This window comes from Denticeps clupeoides, chromosome 18, assembly GCF_900700375.1.
Source record: "Denticeps clupeoides chromosome 18, fDenClu1.1, whole genome shotgun sequence".
Taxonomy (NCBI): Eukaryota; Metazoa; Chordata; class Actinopteri; order Clupeiformes; family Denticipitidae; genus Denticeps; species Denticeps clupeoides.
Genome location: NC_041724.1, coordinates 13,956,593 through 13,976,598, shown reverse-complemented (window position 1 = coordinate 13,976,598; position 20,006 = coordinate 13,956,593). Strand labels below are relative to the sequence as shown.

Sequence of the window (20,006 nt, the reverse complement as noted above, 5' to 3'; positions counted from 1 at the left end):
GACATTTTTATACATTTTTTTTTATACTTGTTTGGGGATCACCCCTGGAATGCTCCTGCTTGCAGTTCAAAAAGAGAGCAGAACGTTCTCAGAACGGCAGTTTCAGAACGTTTGCTGCTAAAGCGTGGAGCGTGTCAGGTGCATCAGCCGTCTGGCTGGTGTTTGTGCTGTTTTCGCTGTATTCCAGGGCTGGGAGTGCGAGTGCCGGAGCCGAGGAGAACTGGTTGACCTTGCACATGAGGTCGTGTGATCTGCGGAGAGCACGGAGAGAGTTGTGCAATCCTTAAAAAATATGAACAAACACTGGCTGCACAGCATCTCCAGACGGAGTGTGAAATCTGATATTTGTGCAGGCACTCATGTTTTGGCAGCACAAAGGCCTTGGCGCCGTGGAGCACGGTGCGCGCAATGAGACGCCCGTGATTGGTCTTAATACCCGTTTACCTCATATCAATCAACCGGTCAATCAATCAATTTGTATTTATTCCGCACTTGTGCCGACAGTGACGAGGAAAAACTCCCTGAAGGCTAAGAAAGGGGAAGCCATCCTCCTCGGGTCAGCATTAGATTACCCTGGGTTGTTATACCGCATTCTTTTCTTTTTTTTTTTTTGGTTAGCCCTTCATGGATCGTTGTCTTTTTTTATTCTATGCAAAGGACCACGTTCACGTGCCGCTGACTCCGGCGGTGCGTGGCGGCGTACGTGTCTGGCCGCCTGTCCGCCTGCATCGCACACAGCCCTTATTTAATGGTTTTTGAAGGCTCGACTGAAGATTCTGTTTCTTCTGCAGTTCCACTGGTCTCCAGGAAACGTGCACTTTAATCCAAATTGGCTGAGCATCACAATGTATAATGTGTTGAAAATTACTCAGAATGGAATTAGGTGCAAAATACATGTATTTTAAAGAATGCAATTTATCTTGATTAAACAAGCCATGAAAGCATCCCTCTTTAGAATAAAAAAGTTTACTTGCAGTTTAGGTGCAGATACATTACATTTTACATTAATTTTTTTAATGTAATTGTTGTTTTTTGAATGCATTTATTTATTTATTTTTGATGCAAAGTGTGCTACAGTACTCATTTACTACATTATTACCCATTAACAACTTCTGCTTTCTGTTATAAAGCACAGCAAGTTTCTTGTCAGCTGAAGATTGCTGATTGACAGCCGTTACAGACTATCGACTGCATTTCTTTCTGTTTTTATGTCGCCTGAAGTTGCACGTTTGGCCTTTTGAAGAAAGGCACACGCAGAAGTCTGTGTTCAGTCAGATCTTATGCAAATGTCCCCGCAGGGAGAGGCATGCGATGGTGGCGCCGCCCTGGGCTCTGGGGTTCAAAGGTCACGTAAGCTCTTACTCATCCTGCCGTGGCATCGGCATCAGGTGTAGCTTCAGGTTATAGCCTCTGCTTGATAGTTCTTTTTGTAAGAAAAAATCAAGAAAGGAAACAGGGAAAGTAATCCACTTGTCATGGATTACAGTCGAGCTTCCATTCAAAAGATTAGGGTTTAGATATTTCTTCATTTTGGATTAAAACATTCTTCTATATTATCTGGCCATGATATTTTTATCAATTGGTTTTGATGTAAATGACTGTGGTAGCTGAAAACTGCTTTAAATGAATGACATACCTGCATAATTTTAGAAGGGCCCATTATCAGGAACAATTAGTCTGTGGTTTCAATGGAATGCTGTGTGTACTAATGCATGTCTTTCCCTTTAAAAGGTTTATCTGATAATTGACAAAATGCTTTCTAATAATCTTAGTAAAGCTGGAAGGATTTGCACCAGAAGCCATAAAAGTGGCTGCCTGCAGAATAGTTAAGAACCTCATGAATCAGAAAATATGTATTTGACAACATTTTTAAGTCTAACTTGGTTCATGAGTCTTGGTCATTTATTTAAAATGAAAAATAAGAACTTTTCTAATTTACTGATGACTTAAGAACCAGTATCAGGTTCCAGCCTGTAGAGGGTGCTCTTGAGCCTATGATGTTCTGCAGCATCCGGGTAAGTCCCAGCCATTGTTCAAATGCACCTTAGTTAAATGAATCCGGTGGATTTCTGGGAAAACAAGAATGATGTATGAGATGTGTCCCAAAACACAACACAGGCTAAATCCCATAATTAGCTCCGGTGCCTTATGATGAATAAAGACACGGCAGGCGGCAGCTTTGGTTTGGTTTATGGTGCAAGTGGACTTCCGAGAAGGTAAACTGAACTAATGCTGGGATTTGACTGTTCACAGCAGGGTCCCAATTTGGAATTTTTTTCATAAATACTCATGAGTCAAAGCCAGGAGACAATTACGTGTCACAAAGTTTAAAAAAAACAGGTTGAATAGTTTGCGAAATAGTTTGTTGGAATGGGTGTTTATGGGAAAAGATTATTATAATCATGAACCATTTAACCATAATCATCTTTTTCCCATAAACACCCATTCCAATAAGATGACTTCCAATCAGGTGACCTCTATATCCATGTCATAGTTGGAGGGATGCCACAGGGAAAGCACCGTGAACATTGGGCCTGGCACACCAGCCACTTCAAAGCAAAACCCTGCCTGGTCTGTTCCTGGTTGAATTGTCCTCATGCATTATTCATAAAGTGTTTCTTGATTGATTTAATTTCATAAGACTCACCAGCTTGTTCTAATATTTTAAAATGATGGAGTCATTCACAGCATCAGTAGCAGGTTTAAAACTGTACCGAATGAATCTGATCAAATTGCAAATTTCTGCCAAATTATCCACAATTGAAGCTGAGAGGTGATCTAATTAAGCACGTGAGATGTTTTCCTGTGTTTCAATCCTCTGATCATGCCAAACAGATACAAACAGGAAGCAATGTCACTCTTGAGTTGACGGTGGGACATCAACGCCATGCGCGGAAGAAAAAGAGGAAGCTGCGGTGAGCACAAAGTTAACTCAAAATGTTTGGCCGCCCAGTCATGTATTGGGTGTGATGGGAACAGCAACAAGCACGAAGAACCATGTGACCAACTTCTGCTTTTTCGCAGGGGGGGTTTAAAAGCGGCGGAACTATTATTGGTGCTCGGCAGATACCTGCTTGGTCTGTCACCACGGCGGGCTGTCTGCTTTTCTTTAGTCCGATGCCGTCTATTCTTGCTCCGGTTCTAAATGGGGAAGCCGTCCATGCGCACAGCACTTTGTTTATTAGTAATCGGTTGCTTACTGGTGATTTATGTTTTAGTAAGGCCTTCTCAGACTCTTTTTTTTTTTTTTAAGGTTTAGTCCGAATAACATTAACATTCTAAAGTCAGACACATGAATCTTGCATCTGGTCTTATCTGTTGTGTTGTTGTAAAATATTTCAGTTTACTCCAGTCAGACGTGTGAACCATGATTTACTTTATTACGGTGGTGCCTGACAGTGGGGGTATATTGAAGGTGAAGACGATGAGTTGAAAAAAAGACAAACGTACGGCAAATGTAAGGATCTAAGTCACTTTTATTTATGTATGTATTTATTTATTTATTTGTTTGTTTGTTTGTTTGTTTGTTTATTTTTTTATTTTTAATTTTTGTCCCCGATGGCAGTGGCAGTGAAATCCTTTTTTTTTTTTTTTTTCCAAGCTGAATTTAGGAGACTTCCTTCGAAAAGACAGAACTGTTCCAGGGCGGGGAAGGGATGCTTCTGGCTCCATTGCAGCATCATTAGACACACCGAGGTGAAAAGACTGCCAGGTCCCTTCTAATCGTCTGCTGCCCGGAAGTCTGGCTCAACGTCTGACGAGTCCTGACAACTTCACACCGCTGAAGCGTTATTAGAAGTCCCGAGGCCGCGACAGTGAGACGCGTTTGCTGTGCGGTGTCACTCTGTTTTAATGCAGCACGCGCTCCGCCCCCCCCCGGTCCCAACTCCTGTTCGGAATGCCGCCTCTGGCTGCAGGCCTTACATGTGAGGAATAGCGAACGCTGAGCTTAATTACTCTCTCGCTCTGATGTGTTTTTAAGCTCACCTGTCTGGACTCTTATGTAACACACCACCCCCAGACCGGGAGCGGTAACATTGCGCACAGTAACCGAAGGAACATTTGCCGCGGGGCAGCACCTGCCGCTCACAGTGGGTGCACAGACAGGGCTGCTTGTAGGCCTCTCAAGCACCAAATCCAGCTCATTTTTCACCCCCGTCTCAATCTGAATAATCACGGCAGGCAGCGCGAATACATTTTGAAAAGAGCTGAAGGGCCTGACAATGGAAATTAAACCCCTTCATTAGTGGCTATTTTGGGACCTTGGGACCATACCTTCAGGTCAATCTTAATATACAGGCCGACAGGGTCCCTGGTGGTCTAATGTTACCTGAATATTATGATGATGTCTGCCCATGAACCAGAAGACCAGCCAACCTATTACAATCGTTTTTTTTTTACGTTGCCGTGGACAAATTTGACTGTAGGGGGTATCTGTGTTTTTGGTGATCATGCATTTTTGACATTATAGAACAAAACCGAAGACACATGAGGTTATATAATAAACCCAAAAAATTGCAAACAAGGCAAGACACTTTTGAGTCTCTCCAAAGCAGGGATGTATTGCTGTGATTTTCACAATACTTGTTATTTATCCTTAAACAAGACAACTGTCCTGATGATTTATGCTGAACACTTTCTTATCATTCGCTCATGTTAATGAGCATCTCATGAAGCGGATTTTGATGATGACAATAGTGAACAAAGCGGCCATGAAGGTAAAAAAACAGATTCATCAAACATACCTCACTTTCTTATCCAGCACAGGGTAGGGCCATCCAAATTTTTAACTGGTACTGTATATGTTTCCAGTATATGTTCAGAATGTATTTAAAGGGAAAGTGTGTGTCAAGAATGCTGGAATTGTGTGCCTATGTTGGTATGCTCAGAAGCCTGAGGCGTGTTAAATGCATGACTGACAGCTGGAGTATAATTATTTATTAAGGTGAAGGGTTTTTACATCCCGTAGAAAATCCAGTGGGCTGGCACCCCATCCTGGGCGTGTGTGCAGGGTCCCGGGATGAAATGTGGCAGCCATGACTGGTCTAAACTGGACTAAGGAAAGTGAGTGAGTGAGTGAGTGAGTGTACGTTAAAAAAAAGAAAGCTGGAAATGTGTTGTGCATATGAATAAAGTTTTTGGCTTTGCTCCACCCCACCAGCACGTCACCCTCTCTCAGGTCTAGTCAGTGTTTTGGGACGGGGGTACAGTGAAGTGTCCCTGAGTGCACAGTCAGAGGTCATTTGTGAATGGATGACCAGTTTGTTCCAGACACGAAGCACTTGATGCCTGGCCACCAGACCTAATCCTGCGGTTGGGGGGTAATTAGGGGCCGAGGCTCGGTGGTGGAGAGGGGTTGCCGGACCCTGTTGAGAGGTGGGATGGGGGTGGGCTTGGTGTTGGCAGAGGGTTTTAGAAACGTGTGTGTGCATGTGTGCACATGTCCCCCAGTCCAAAAAATCATAAAAGCACAAAAGCAGCTGAATGTGCTTAAGATTTGGGTTATTGTTTTAATAGATTTGTAGTGTACAATTTATATTCCCTGTGTTTAATCCCACAATGGTGCACAATGGTGCTTTTTAATCAGTGGACGAGACAGTGCTCATTCACATCATATCACCAGAAAATATCAGAAAAGCTCAAATGTAAGTGTTTGCTGCAGTACATTAGATTTTGCTCAGCAACCGACAGATTCAACTTTTGTGGTGGCTAAATAACACAAAATGTTCAATAACATATTACATAACATATTAATATTTTAATATTTGGGGGTGAATGTGTTTGAGTGTGAGTCCATTAAAAGCACACACCCCTCCACATGTGCCCCGGGCTTTCCAGGCAGAACGGGCAGGAAGAGTGACAACATCCCCAGCAGAGCTCTTCCAGACAGCAGGGGGTGTGGAGCATGGGTTTCACCTCCTTCCGTCCCTTCCTCTGCCACCTCTGACCCAGCACGTGGATTAACATTTGTCTGGGCGTGCTGGGATTTTCTCTGGAGCGTTCTGAAATAAAAGCGCATAAAACTCTACATGATAGAGCTATAAGACCACTGGGGTCCAATCATCTGTGGATCATCTGCCCTGTGCCAGGAAGTGGAAGGGCGGGGTGTTAAACACGGCTTCCTGTCGAACCAGCGCACATAACGATGATAACTGGCTAAGAGTACTTTCTCTCATGGAATATTCCAAGTTTTTATTGAAATGTTTTTTTTTTTCACCCACAGCTGTCAACCATAAATTATAATCCTTTTTGAGTGAAATTCAAGACCCATGATGTTGGCCTGTCATTGCAGTTAACCCCCACTAGGGGCGGTGTCAGCAACCGGCTACTCTCCCATTGCCTTGACCTAAGGACCTGCGGCCTCATCCTGATATCAGCGAGCATGTAGGTTACACAACAGATTACATGACACCTTTTCTCCGACCTGCATCTTATTACGTCCCCACAGATCACACGTGGCCTTGCTGAAATGCTTTTGTCACCATCAGTGTTTATGTTCAGTGGCACATGGTGCATCTTTGACCTCAGGTCTAAGGTGTGTGTCGACTATGACATTCCGCGTTATGCAATGGAATATTATGCTGCCCAACAGAACATTTAGAGTGTGTGTGTGTGTGTGTGTGTGTGTGTTTTGAACAGATTAGTGTCATGTGCAGTGAGAAATCATCAGCGTTGCTTCATGTGATTACCTCAGTGATGTCTGAACATCAGAAGAGTTTCTGCCCCCGGGTCAGAATTGGGTGTTTGCTTGCTGAGCACATGCCTGCGTTTTTCAAGAACCAAGATTCTTTGTTTGTCACACGCGTAGTTATGCAAGGTGAACACAGTGAAATTCACCCTGTTCTACAAGATCGTCTCAAAAAGAATATAAAATTACCTGCTTGAATATGTGTAATGTTTAAGAAAAGATAAGATAAGATAAACCTTTATTAGTCCCACAAGTGGGAAATTTCACTGGACAGAAGCAGAAGGTAAAAGCATCACAAAAAATAACATAAATATGTATCTGTATATATGTACAAATTTACAATTTAAACAGTTAACAATTTAACAGAATGAATCATATGCGTATAGCTTAGTATAGAAATTATTCCATACCCATGCAGGCTATGGAGTAAATATAGCAGTAAGTATACTGCTATACATGAGCACTGAATCCAGATCCAGGTTACGGCTTCCAGCCCCCATACCAGGACTCCGGGCACAAGGGCGAGAAGCAAGCCCACTAAAGGACAAAACACACCATTCACTCTCACACACACACACACACACACACACCTATTGGCAATTTAGAGTCACCAATCCATCCACCTAATGCTCATGCATAAAACCCTAAAGAACCCAGACCAATGGGAGTATGAGAAGAGCATCCAACCTCCACATGCACAAATCCCGAATCCAAACTCAAAAGCTTGAAAATGTTTTAAACATTTTTTTTTACCTCTGTGTGCTGCAGTGTAACCTTTACGGCCTATGTGGTCCATCAATGTTCCTTCCTGGAACACCTTTTTGTAACTGCTTGCCCTTGCTTAACAGGAACAGCCCACAAGATCTGCTGCCTAGCATCACAATTTGCTCATTGTTATAGTCACAAGTTAAAAGTAGATTTACATTTGACCATTTTTCCACATAAACTTCAAGAAGCAAATGTTCACGTGTCTCCTTGATACCAGCGAGCATGTAGGTTACACAACAGAATACAATTACACATATTTTCTGACCTGCATCTCATTCCGTCTCTCCAGATCACGTGGTCATGTGGTCTTGCTCATATGCTTTTTGGTTCACCGTCAGTGTTTACGTTCAGCGGCCACAAGGTACATCTTCGACCTCAGGTCGAAGTTATGTACAGACTGTACGTGGATGACATTCTGTGTTATGCAACGGAATGGAATAGAACTTTTTACAGTGTGCGTGTCTTTTGAACAGATTTGTGGCATGTGCAGTGAGAAATCATCAGAGTTGCTTCATATGACTTCACGATTACCTCAATGAGGTCTGAACATCAGAAGAGTTTCTGCCCCCAGGTGAGAATTGGGTGTTTCATGCGTAGTTATGCCGTCACACAAGTAACAAAACTGTTAACATGCTACCTGATGTCGCCAGGAACCACTATTCCCACCAGGAAATCTGTGGTCTTAATGTTATGGCTGATTTAATGCTTCTTGGTCAGTGATTCTGTGGCGCCTCGCATCAGCGCGGAGGAAAAGCTATACTGTGTGTTGCAGCAAATAAATAATCACCGTGTCTATTTTTAAATGCTAATGTTATCTCATAGTAGCATGCCAGCGGGTTGTCCATTAGGGAGAGGCACGGCCTGGGTGTGCCATCAGAGCAGCGATTAAAAGACCCCCCCGGACGGATATATATATTTTTTTTTTTTCAGACACCAGACCATATTGGGCAGCGTTCTGTAAATAGGTTCTCGTGGTTGCTGTTTACTGTACTTAAAACACAGTGTGATCTTTGCACTTTCGAAAAAAAAAAAAAAATCACATAAGGAGCCACAAGGCGTAAGAGGTTTATTTATTTACGTGTGCATGGTTGCTGGGCAACCACAGCGTTGTCACACGTTGAACCCGCGATAACGCCAGCCAGCACGTACAGTGAAGAAAGATCAACAGCGCGCCCAACGAGAAATTCCTTCTTCAGGGCTAATTCCGGATCCTTCGGTCACTATGACGCTGCACTTATTGTGTCTGGGCGGCTGGCTGAGGAGTTCCTTAAAAGGAAATGAAGTAAACATTGATGCGCCGGTGTCTCATGGTCCAATGAATTGCTTATGTTGCACGCGATATTGTTACACTGGAGAAAAATCATTGCACAGAAATAATCGCGCGCACAATATTGAGGTTAAAGTGTATGCGCCCGATCGATCTTCTAAACTGTTTGCGCAGGATTCATGATGGCGGAGTAACATGTGAAGCCTATCTGTGTTCTCACTCGCTAGTGTAAACAAGAGCGGCTGCCAAAGTCCTGACCTGCAGGCTACAGGCTGATGGGTGATCGTCACGTAGGCCACCGCTTACAAGCACACAATAATAATCACAATACGTTTCAACGACGCTTATGCTGTATTGCACGCTGGGAGAATTTTGGCATTTGTGTCCAAAACACAGAGAAAGTGCATGAGCATTTTATTTGTTAATTCTGTAAACCCATTCTTCCATTTCTATGTACCAGTTCAGGTTAATGGCAATTTTGCTCGTTCCAACAGGTCTAGATTTACATTTACAGCATTTATCAGTCGCCCTTATCCAAAACGAGTAGTTACAGGGTCAAGGAAAGTGTCCCTGGAGCAACTCAGGGATAAGTGTCTTGCTCAGGGACACAATGGTAGTAAGTGGGATTTGAATAAATAAACACAAACCGAGTGGTGACATCCCCACCTCCCTGACCCATGTAGCCCAGCGTGTAGCTCTCCTCACCTGCTGTCACTTTACCTGACTGTATTCACTCTGCCCTTGTGTGCCGCATCCCTCATGCTTATGTATATTAAAGGCCCCTGTTTGTTCTCGTGTCCCTCCTCGTGCACGCTACGGTGCCAACCGGGCCTGGGTTGTGGCAGTCTGCTTCACTCCCAGAGCTCGGACGAAATTATACTGCCTTTCGTAGACAACCCTTTCGTGAAGCTCCAACGTCATGGCCGCAAGGGGCAATGCGCATATATCATTTAATGAAATAAATAAAGCTGTTGATAATAATAATTCTTTTTTTTTTTTTCCCTATGGCAGCAGCTTAAACATGCATGAGAATGAGTGCGAGTATGTAGTGGAGTTTGGGGTACATTTGTAACGAGTCTAGTCAGTGGGCTGTCACACGTCTTGTCGGAGTGGGTGTGACTCTGGAGTATCTGTTACGTGTAGGTGGAGTGTGTGTGTGTGTGTGTGTGTGTGTGTGCGAGTTCACACAGTGTGAGTGTGGGTGTGTTCCCCGTGTGAGTGAAACTTTCCTTTCCCCATTCCTCACTTCTTTTCCCCAAGCAGATTCCTGTATGTTGTTGATTCTTATTGGTTTGTGACAGGTACTAATTTGCTGCATTTATAATTATAAATGTATATTTTTATACATTAATTTGGTTCTGTGATGTTTTACTTTCCATCATGAATTAGTTATGATTATTTTTACTCTCCCAAAAGACATATATTATTTCAGCTTGTTCTATGCTGATGCCTGTTGGTGGAATTCTAGTTAATCTGGTTGACTGGTGAAGCACATTTCTTGCGTCCATATAGATTTGATTGTAGGGAAACTCAGATTGACGACCACTCGTTTCTCTGTCCAGTTCTGGCACAGACTTATGGGAAAAACAAAAAATTCCTAAGGCACTTCCCCCTCATCCCAAGTTGAAGGGCTTTATCTTGAAGCTCTGCTGGGCTCTGTTCTTTATGACAAGACTCTTTTTATTAAGGTGACGTGTGACTGTTTGTCGCAAGACAGTTTTGATTCAACATTTGAGAGCATAGATCTACGACACTGCTCTGTGTTGTGTCTGTCTAGTACGTGTCCTGTGCATAATGTTACGTCCTTAGATCTAGGGCCATAGTGATTTGTGTTATTTGTATGTTCATTTCTGCTGTGTGTGTGTATGTGTGTGTGTGTGTGTATTTCTATTTCAAGCTGATTGAGGGGAGGGGCTTTCTGATAGCTGACTCCGCTCCGCCACCCTGTGACGTCCTCGTACAGGCAGACGGGAAGTTAAATTGTTAGATATTCTGTTCTGTTGCCAGCTGTGGTGTTCTCTCCCACCGGTGTATGTGTGTTGTGTTGTGTTCCTCCTGTTGTATTGATGTTGTACTTAGCGCTGTTTGGCATTTGATGGTTTGACTCCCCTACTGTCTAAATAAATGCACTGTTATTGCCATTTGGTTCAATTTTAGGGTGTAACCCAGCCAACAAAGCAATGTTTTTGTAATGTTCATAAAACAAATTGTGAAATGAAGAAAAATGTTGAGTTTTTTGTTCTCCATACAAACATACAATAGTTTTTCCATTGAAATTTTTGCTAAATATCACTGTACCCAAACTTTCTATGGAAATTTTTCTTATTTTCTTTTCACAATGTTAGTGTACAGAGTTAATAGATGCATGCTTACTGTTGCCTTTAAGAGTTTGACTGAGCCGCCGTAACTAAGATAAGGAACTGGAAGAACCAGTCGTTCAGAGCAACTTTCTTCTCATTGGTAATCTTTCCCACTTCAATATATAGTTCAATTTTTGGGTCCTTATTGTAACTGTATTTCTGAATCTATCAACCACGATGGCCAGTAAACGTGATAGAGTTGGAGTTTTTATTCTTCAGTAGGACTCATCTGTTTTTTTTCATCCTGTCTTCAGATGGTGATCGCTGCTTGAGTTTTGTTAATGACCCACGTGTGGCACAGCATCATCATGCATAACCTCACGGTGACCGACTTTAAACAAACCTGCAAAAAAGTGTTAATATTGAAGAATGAAAAGTTTAACTGTGGGAATTGAAGACTATTCACCATGGGAAGTTCCACTACTGAACCGTCTGTAGACTGCAGGCCAAAGATCACAACTCCTTCTCCACCTGCCTTCCAAGCTGGTAGCCTGCTGGACCTCCTTCAGAACTCCCCTTGTGTATTCTCCAGAGCTGGAGGTTCACCATGTAAAAGGGAAAATACAGTTTAGACCACGGGAGCCGCTAACTTCTAGTAGTAATATGTACTGACGTCCATTAGTGACGTTTTCTTTGCTCCGACAGGGGACAGTGGGCCAGGATGGGAGGGACCACAGAATGTGCTGTTCCCCTCACTCAGCTGTCCCATTAAAAAGAAGGGCCCTTCCACTGTGCTGACTCAGCAACCACATTAGTGGAAAAGTCTCATCTTTTCCAACATGTTAAGAAGGTAGAATTGAGTGTGTGTGTGTGTGTGTGTGTGTGTGTGTGTGTGCACTCCTGACAGTTCAAGTGTAAGGATTGTGGATTGATTGGCCAGAAGATTTTTTTTAAAAAAAAGTGCTCTGCGCTGCGGTACATTTGTTGCATAATGACCATCATAAATGAACAAATTCGCTCTCCTGGCAAAAACACATGGCAACTGATCCCAAATTCATCTGCGAAATGAATAAACTTTTGCGTTCACTTACGCAATCTGGGCTGATAAAAACAAACAAACATATTCCACTTGGAGTGATTTATTATTTAACATGGGTGGGTAGAATGTCATTGTGCTAAAACTGTGAAAAATATCCAAAATATCCACTTTTCAAGTGCATTTTTGAAATTAGGAGCGTTTAAATTTCAGACAGTGGTCCAGACTGATCGATGGGTAAGACGTGCAGGGCTTTAAGATCACTTAAGTGTGTGTCCCACTGGCTCTGCTGCTCGGCTTGGCTCATATCTTGCCGCAGTCCTTTGGCTGGGCGCGCGCCAGTGACCGTACTCTGAACTTGCATCTGGAGCAAAAGTGCTGCCAAAGATAGCTGAGGCGGTTGCTTTCCTTTTCGCCAAAGCTTCTGACCTACTCTGAAGCTGAGGTGCCAGCAAGCCCCGCCCACACCACTTTCCCAGCTTTTTTTTCCAAGCTCCATTGACTCAGGGACTGGTTTTTATGAGGCTTCCTGTTCAGCTCACACATGTGAAAGCTGACTGCAGCACTTTTCCTTTGGGGACTTTTCCTTTAGTTGCGTTGTTACGTGGTCTCTCCCTGTTTGCTCTGTCACTTCCCATTATAGAATAAAGTGAAAAGTCCAAGAAGACAGTAGCTGGATGTCCATTACATAGTTGCACAAAACCCAAGTGACAAAACATAGTTGCAAAATGAGTGCTTCAATTAAGTGATGCTATGGAGTAAAAATGCGTTCTATTTTAAAATGTCTGTGGACACAAAAAATTTGTTTTTGCAGTCTTGCAAAATAAAGTAATTTTCTGGATTCGCCTTCAATGCCATTTTAGGTATATTTGTGTTTAATTTTCTTTTTTCATTTTGACTGTTAAACACAGCTTTGGAAAAACATACGGAATACGTAATTTAATTAATTAATCACAAAATGGGCTTAAAGGGTGCTCAGCTAAACATATGTATGAAATCAATTTCTTCTATGAAATGAAAATTTTCTTCTACTATGTGACTGAAAGTTATGATAAAGACAATGAAATCCGCCTTAGTCTTAGTCAGCAGTGAGATGGATTTTGTGTTTCTGTCATGTATACTACTCATGAGTGTAAAAACAGTGCACCGTGGCATCTTTTAAAAATAATCCTGCGGTCTATGTGTGTGACATAATTTGGAGCACAAGAAACCATGCTCAATGACATGATTCGTGCGTCTGAAAATGTCATCCTCACATGTGATGACTCAAATTATTAGATGTCTCAAATGATCATGAAGTCTTCAGCTTTTAAAACATATTTAATATATTATTTTATAGAATTAAATAGAAATACAAATTTTCCAAAAATTACATACAGATTGATATTTCTTTAAAGATAACACGTAACGAATCATAAAAGACACGGTCAAATCAAACAAAATCAATCTTAATCTGAACTCAAATATCTTTGTTTTGTAATATGGCATCATGAAAAATGTTCACTCATGAACAAAACTGCCGTGAAATATGCAGCCGAATTTTAATGGAGCCATGAAAGTTTTAGGTGTTGTGAAAGATGTCAGATGTGGTTTGAGTCGACCAGATCAAACGCACTCACTGGTGTAACTGATCCCAATCCTCAGTCACTGCGGTGCATGTTCTGCTGCTAAATTGACTTTTATTCATTTAGTTGGCTGGCCGGTGCCTAGAGACGGGCAGAGTGAAGACATGCGAGTGTGCAGGAATCGTTGTGTGTGATGGTAATACAGTGAGAACATAATTATCCAAATTCCAGTGGTGGCTGAACATAGACAAAATAAGCTGTTAAACTGTGAAATTGCAGACCACACCAGAAGACTCATTTTAATTTCACCTAAGAAAAATATGTTTATCGCTCATACCCTTATTATGCAGGGTACTGCTTGAATGCTGCTGCGGCAAAACGTTTTTTTTTTTTCCCAGTGTTAAAGATTTGCTCAGATCTTAAAGAGCTCTGTATGCGGTATTATTACCACATGTGAACCAGAAAATCTCCTGGCAGGACTCCCTTCAACAAATTTAGCAGTTCTGCGTTCAATAATTCTATTTAAAGCTCTGTGGTCTTCAATGTGCGTGTGTGTGTGTGTGTGTGTGTGTGTGTGTGTGTGTATATATATATGACCTCTACGGAGAATGGTTGTATCAGGCTGTGGTAAAACACACCCAGATGTGAACAGATGGGAACAGGTGACAGGTCACCTAGTGGGGTAGAACCCTGGTTCAAACCCCACTTACTACCATTGTGTCCCTGAGCAAGACAATTAACCCTGAGTGGCTCAAGTGGGACTGTCCCTGTAACTACAGATTGTAGGTCACTCTAGATAAGGGCGTCCATGCTGGTTGATAGACATGCTACCATAAGGAGGTCCCTGATTTGTTGCGGTGATCCTCAGGACACGGACCATCCATCAGTAGTAAACACCCTGGTGTCTGTGGCCTCAGCAGACCTCAATTCGTTCTATTTATAGGCGGGATCATTTTGACTTGCTGTGCCGTCCGGGACGGACGCTAATTGGTTAAAGTAATGAAGGCTGATTTATCTGCTGGGTAACATGAGTGCCCCTGACCTATTGTCAGGCTACGTTTTCACCATGTGACATTACACGTGTCCTTGAAACAAGAAAATTAAGTTTTAAAAAATTACAGTATGTTCTGACACTGGAAACAACGCTGTAAAGAAATCCCAAAATCCAATCTTGTCTCTACATACTCACAATCGCAAAATAACAAATGCGATTTTATTTAGACAATCACATATATTTCAAAGAAGTGAACTTTTGCTCTGATGACAGCCAAAGTGGCTGGTCCTCCAACTGTCCTGAATGAGTTACTCATGTTAATGAACAGCTCGTGAAGCCGCTGCTGATGATGACAGACTAAATAAGTTTCCCGTTTTAGATTCTTCAAAATAGCTTCCATCGCCGCCTCCACGGTCTTCTTAGAGAAGGTGTGGTGAAACTCCTGACGGATGGTCTAAATCGAGTATTTCCTCAAAGCGTAGGCCTAGACTGATGGCTGCCAAAGAAAATCCTCTTTATCTATCTAATCTTTAATAATACCAATAGCGAGGCATATGAAATCTACATTAGTTGAAAAATAAGCCAAACTAGCATATACCTAAAGGTAAATTCAGATTTTGCCTGCTAATTTTGGTGTGTTGGCATAGCAATATGAATTAGCAACTTCTATTTTTAATGTCTTAGCAATTTTATGGGTTTTCAGGGGAGTAGCGTAGTAGTCGTAGTAGTAATCGTGGTAAAAAAAGGACGTCAAGCGTTACCTCAATGTTCCACGATTGCTGCGCTGGAAAGTCTAAATTAGCTCCACATGATATAAATATCTGTCTTCCTCATGGAATATGTGGCACAGCGGGAATAACGGGCGTTTCGAGAGCCGTGGGACGGGAAAAGCACGTGGCTCTTTCCACGTCGGCTACAGGGGGATCCCTCAGCAGCGCCTCGTGTGAAGGCCGCATTATTTCGGGTGTTTTCGTTCTGTTTTCCTTAGAGACCGCAGCGCTGCGTCACCAGCACAAGGTTCACCACATCACGCCCTGCTCCAGAGGACGGGAGACGGGCCCGGACAGCCTCCGGCCCCACTTATCACCGGGACGACTTTCGGTTTCAGGTCCCCGCTGATAAGCCAAAAACAAACGGCGGGGGGAGACGGGGGGACTTTCCAAAAACCGTCTCACATAACAGGCGCGTGTGACTTGCTTCTACTGAAGATGGAGTTTGTTGTTTGCCCAGCCCTTAATATGTCAGAAGTGTCAGGTGATGGGCGCGAACAGCGCCGCGACTGTTTACTTTTTAATGTTCCTCCCCCAGAGCCCCGCCCACATGCATCTTGAATGAGGTGATTATGAGGCCGTATGAAAAATGAATGAATTTGCCCAGACAGCTGCCCCGCGACTGGGCGGGGCGGGTGGTGATGTAACGCTCTCAGATTAGCCACGGAGGAGTGTGCGGCAATGACGCGCCGTGTTTTGGGCCTTTTTCCACGTTCTTCTGCTCACAGCCCGACCAGACACAGTGAATTCAAACCACCGTGTTTCTGCAAACGTCGCATCAGACCCACCGTGGGACCCAGGGCGGCCACGTCGGAAACCTTCACCGAGGCGTATAAAACAGAGGTTCTGAAGTACCAGCTAAGATGAGCAACAACAATAATGTTGATCCAGGTGGTGGCTTTCCATGACCGTGCTGCAGCGGGCGTGGCGCGGCGGTGGCATGAGATCCGCGGCAGCCAATGTGTGACGAGGTGTCTCCAGTAGCTGTGAGAGGGAGGAGTCGAGCCCTGAAGAGAAACACACCGAAGGCCATGTGGTCCATCTTGTCCACATGGACAAGTGATTGTCACAGCAGCACAGCATACGGTGCACACAGTGAAATTTGCCCTCTGCATTTAACCCATCACCCTGAGTGAGCAGTGGGCAGCCATGACAGGCGCCCGGGGAGCAGTGTGTGGGGACGGTGCTTTGCTCAGTGGCACCTCAGTGGCACCTTGGCGGATCGGGAATCGAACCGGCAACCTTCTGATTACAGGGCCGCTTCCTTAATCGCTAGGCCACCACTACCCCTGTACAGCATGCGCACCAAACGGAACGTTCTGTAAGGGACCAGACGGCGGGACCAGAGGTTCTGACATGTTATGATGCCTGCATGTAGGGAGCGAGCGTGTGAAACACGAGAGGCTGGTCCTCACCCCACCGCCTGCGTCACCGCCACTTCCTGCGCCGCTGCTTCCTCTCCTCACTGTTTACACACGCGCACGCTCGGCTGCCGCGGAGACGGTAACCCGGCAACGCAGGAGTGGCAGAAAACACTCCGGCCCGGCGGAAGATATGAAGGTTTCTCGGGGCAGCTGGGGACACGGGGCCGGTTGTGAGCTCTGCACAGGATTTCCTGAATCAGCAGTAAAGCAGCTCGCACAAGTTACAGCTGCACACAGCTACACCAGTAACAAAGCTGAGAAAGAAAGTGAAGTGATTTTAACCATCACCCTTGGTGAGCAGTGGGCAGCCATGACAGGCAGTGTGTGGGGACGGCGCTTTGCTCAGTGGCACCTTGGCGGAACTGGATTTGAAGCGGCAACTTTCTGATTATAGGACCGCTTCCTTAACCGCTAGGCCACCACAGCCCCAGGATTTAGATGCACTGATGATCATGGACATGAACGTCATGGTGAACTTAGTGGTTTGGGAGCAATCTTTGGAATATTCTATAGTCATCTTTTAACCATAATTATTCAATAGGTGCTAAGGCCATTTCATAAGCTTGATGTTTATTTGTTTGTCATGTGTTTGGGATCATTGTCCTGTTTGAACCACCAACACGCTGATTTGAGGTGATCTTGAATGACTTTGAGGGGGTCCTGAAGACAGTGTTACTGATCCCAGTTCATGGCAGACATGGTGGTTCCTGCATTTACATTGCCATTTACGGAATTTATCAGATTTATTTACGCAATTTATCAGACTTACTACCGACTTACAATCAGTAGTTACAAGGACAGTCCTCCTGGAGAGCTTCAGGGTTAAGCGTGCTGCTCAGGGATACAATGGTAGAAGGTGTGGTTTGATTCTGAGAGTTCTGGTTCATAGGATACTACCACCCGTTAGATCATTCTTGAACTTACCAAACAACTTCCACTCAGCTGTGGAAGACCCTTTGGTTCTTCATCAAAGTACAAGTGAGTGCTACATACAAGTTAGACCGAAACAACATTTTCCCAGAACCAGGTGCTACGTGTAACATTTAAAAAAAGTTGTCTACTGACATAAAGTGTACATGTGTGACATAGACAAACCAGACTAGATAAAGTGCCAATATGGGACGGAGGCAGTGCAAGAATAACATTAAAGGAAAACAAAACATGGGGACAGCAAAGACGACAGACAGCGTTAAACCAGTGAAATGAGTCTGATGTAAGGTGCCAAGCAGAAATAATGTAATTAATTCTTTTTGAATTGGAACAATGCAATAATATATGACCTCTTCTGTGTTTAGAATATATCGCATGAGTGTGTGTGTGTGTGTGTGTGTGTGTTTTTCAGACCAGTCCCTGAGTGATCAGGTGTCCAATGGCTTGTTGACAGAAGCTGTTTTGCCAATCTGAGTGAAGACTTTGTAATGCAAAGCACCACTGAATGTAGTAAAGTAATAAGACCACTGTCGTTTAGACTAATAGGCTGTCAATGCACCACTATGATCAAAGGGGTGCTTTTAATAGCAGGTCCCAGTACCCGCATTCATCTGGTCTTTCATTTGCCACCTACTTGGGTGCTTATAGCCTCCATCCTCTGTTTGTGTAATCTGGGGTAATAAAATGTTACTATAACGAGGCTATTTGCCGCGTACCTCCTACAGGCCAATTATACTGCAGATAACCATGAAGCTAAGCAGCTCATTACACCAACAGTGGTGGATTTTCAGTAGTTTTTTCTTGTGTGTGTGGTGAGGAGGCTGTCTTATAGTTATGTATGGCATTTATCAGACACCCTTATCCAGAGCAACTTACAATCAGCAGTTGCAGGGACAGTCCCCCTAGAGACACTCATGGTAGTAAGTGTGGTTTGAACCCGGGACTTTGTGGTCTTCTGGTTCATAGGTGACCGTCTTACCCACTAGACTTGTTTAGACATGCTACATGCGTTTAGTCTTGCTTCTGAAGCAATTTCTGTCCACAAGGAAGGTCTTAGCAGCAACCTGAGCAGAAACGAATCAGGGTCGGATGGTGAAGGTCGAGGGACGCACTGCATCCTGACAGCTGCTCGCTCGGGCCGCTTCAAAGCAGCCGCGGCTCTGGCGGCGACGTTGCTGCACATGTGCGGCGCGCGTTCTTCATAACTCAGAGACGGGGCGCGAAGGGAAGCTATGCCCTCTGTTTAACCTGTCAGCATCACAAAAAACATCAAGATCAATGGAGCTCAGCCAGGCTGACAGTGCCATTGTTTCATACGGCTCCTGGGCATCCTCCACCGTGTGATTTATGTCAAATGTAATTACTAAGTAACCCGGTTGTGTTTTTGAATGAAACCTTTTGAAAAATGGCCAAGACAGATATGCTAATGTGTTAATTGTTTGTCATCACTGAGATGGGCTTGACTGTGGCATGCCATGCTAGAGTCAATCCTACAAACAGCATGCAAGCAAGCACTCTCATCTGTTAAGAGGAATTATTTTAATAAATAAAAGACATCAATGTGTATTCTGTCTTCAGAATTGTTCAAATTATAAAAAAACATTTGTCAATTATGTATTTCTAATTCTAGAAAACATCTGTTTTTTTTTTTTTTTTGTTAGAATTTAATAATAAATCTGCCCAATCCCATTTTGCCTCAAATCGGCTGGGTTGTGTTTGAAATGGATGAGCTGCATGCTGAGTGAAAAACAAACAGCTGCACTTAGAGTTTGACCTTCTCGCATGCATGGGGTCGTGACCTACATAAATTGGGCACCTCTCAATTAGAGCAACAGCTGATCAAAGTGACCTGTGGTGTCCAACTCCGCAGACAAGTCAGGAGGTGGTCAGCCAGTTCCACAGAAAACAAAAGGGCCTTTGGCAGTCTGGCCACGCTGCTTTATGAAGCGGCACAGTAGTTCTTTCTTCACCTAAAAAGTGATTTAGAAGTCATCAGCTTTCATGGGCTTATCAGATAGACATTTATGTGCAAGTTTATTTTTTGGACTTTCTAATGTAAACGGAGAATATATCATACAATATTTTGTGCACCGCAAGACAGGTGAGTTCTCAGGTAACTTTTACCTTAAAGGGCCCCTATCATAAAAAATTCCCTTTGTGAGATTATTTAACATTAATATGAGTTCCTCTAGACTGTCTAGGCTCGAAATTACGATAGGTGTAAAGAACAACAGCTCAGACGGTTAGATCTGGAATTTGTCTCC

General features: G+C 43.5%; 1 protein-coding gene and 1 long non-coding RNA gene across 3 annotated transcripts in view; one reads left to right on the top strand and one right to left on the bottom strand.

The window, feature by feature from the left end:
• The first annotated feature begins 2,683 nt into the window (after positions 1 to 2,683).
• Positions 2,684 to 4,733, top strand: LOC114767757 (uncharacterized). 2 transcript variants are annotated; one of them, XR_003742976.1, is made up of 3 exons: positions 2,684 to 2,915; positions 3,343 to 3,457; positions 3,602 to 4,733. It is a non-coding gene; the product is annotated as an uncharacterized LOC114767757 (long non-coding RNA). The 2 variants fall into 2 exon arrangements; XR_003742977.1 differs by lacking the exon at positions 2,684 to 2,915 and adding an exon at positions 3,123 to 3,217.
• A 754-nt stretch (positions 4,734 to 5,487) lies between these two features.
• The window catches only part of LOC114767754 (uncharacterized), a 61,512-nt gene continuing 46,993 nt past the window's right edge, over positions 5,488 to 20,006 (bottom strand). Inside the window, exons 4-5 of the mRNA XM_028959448.1 lie at positions 11,490 to 11,617; positions 5,488 to 6,002 (exon numbers count right to left, since the gene is read on the bottom strand). Of these exons, the coding sequence (XP_028815281.1) occupies positions 5,797 to 6,002; positions 11,490 to 11,617 (334 nt within the window). The 3' untranslated portion in view covers positions 5,488 to 5,796. The remainder of the gene's footprint in view (positions 6,003 to 11,489; positions 11,618 to 20,006) is intronic.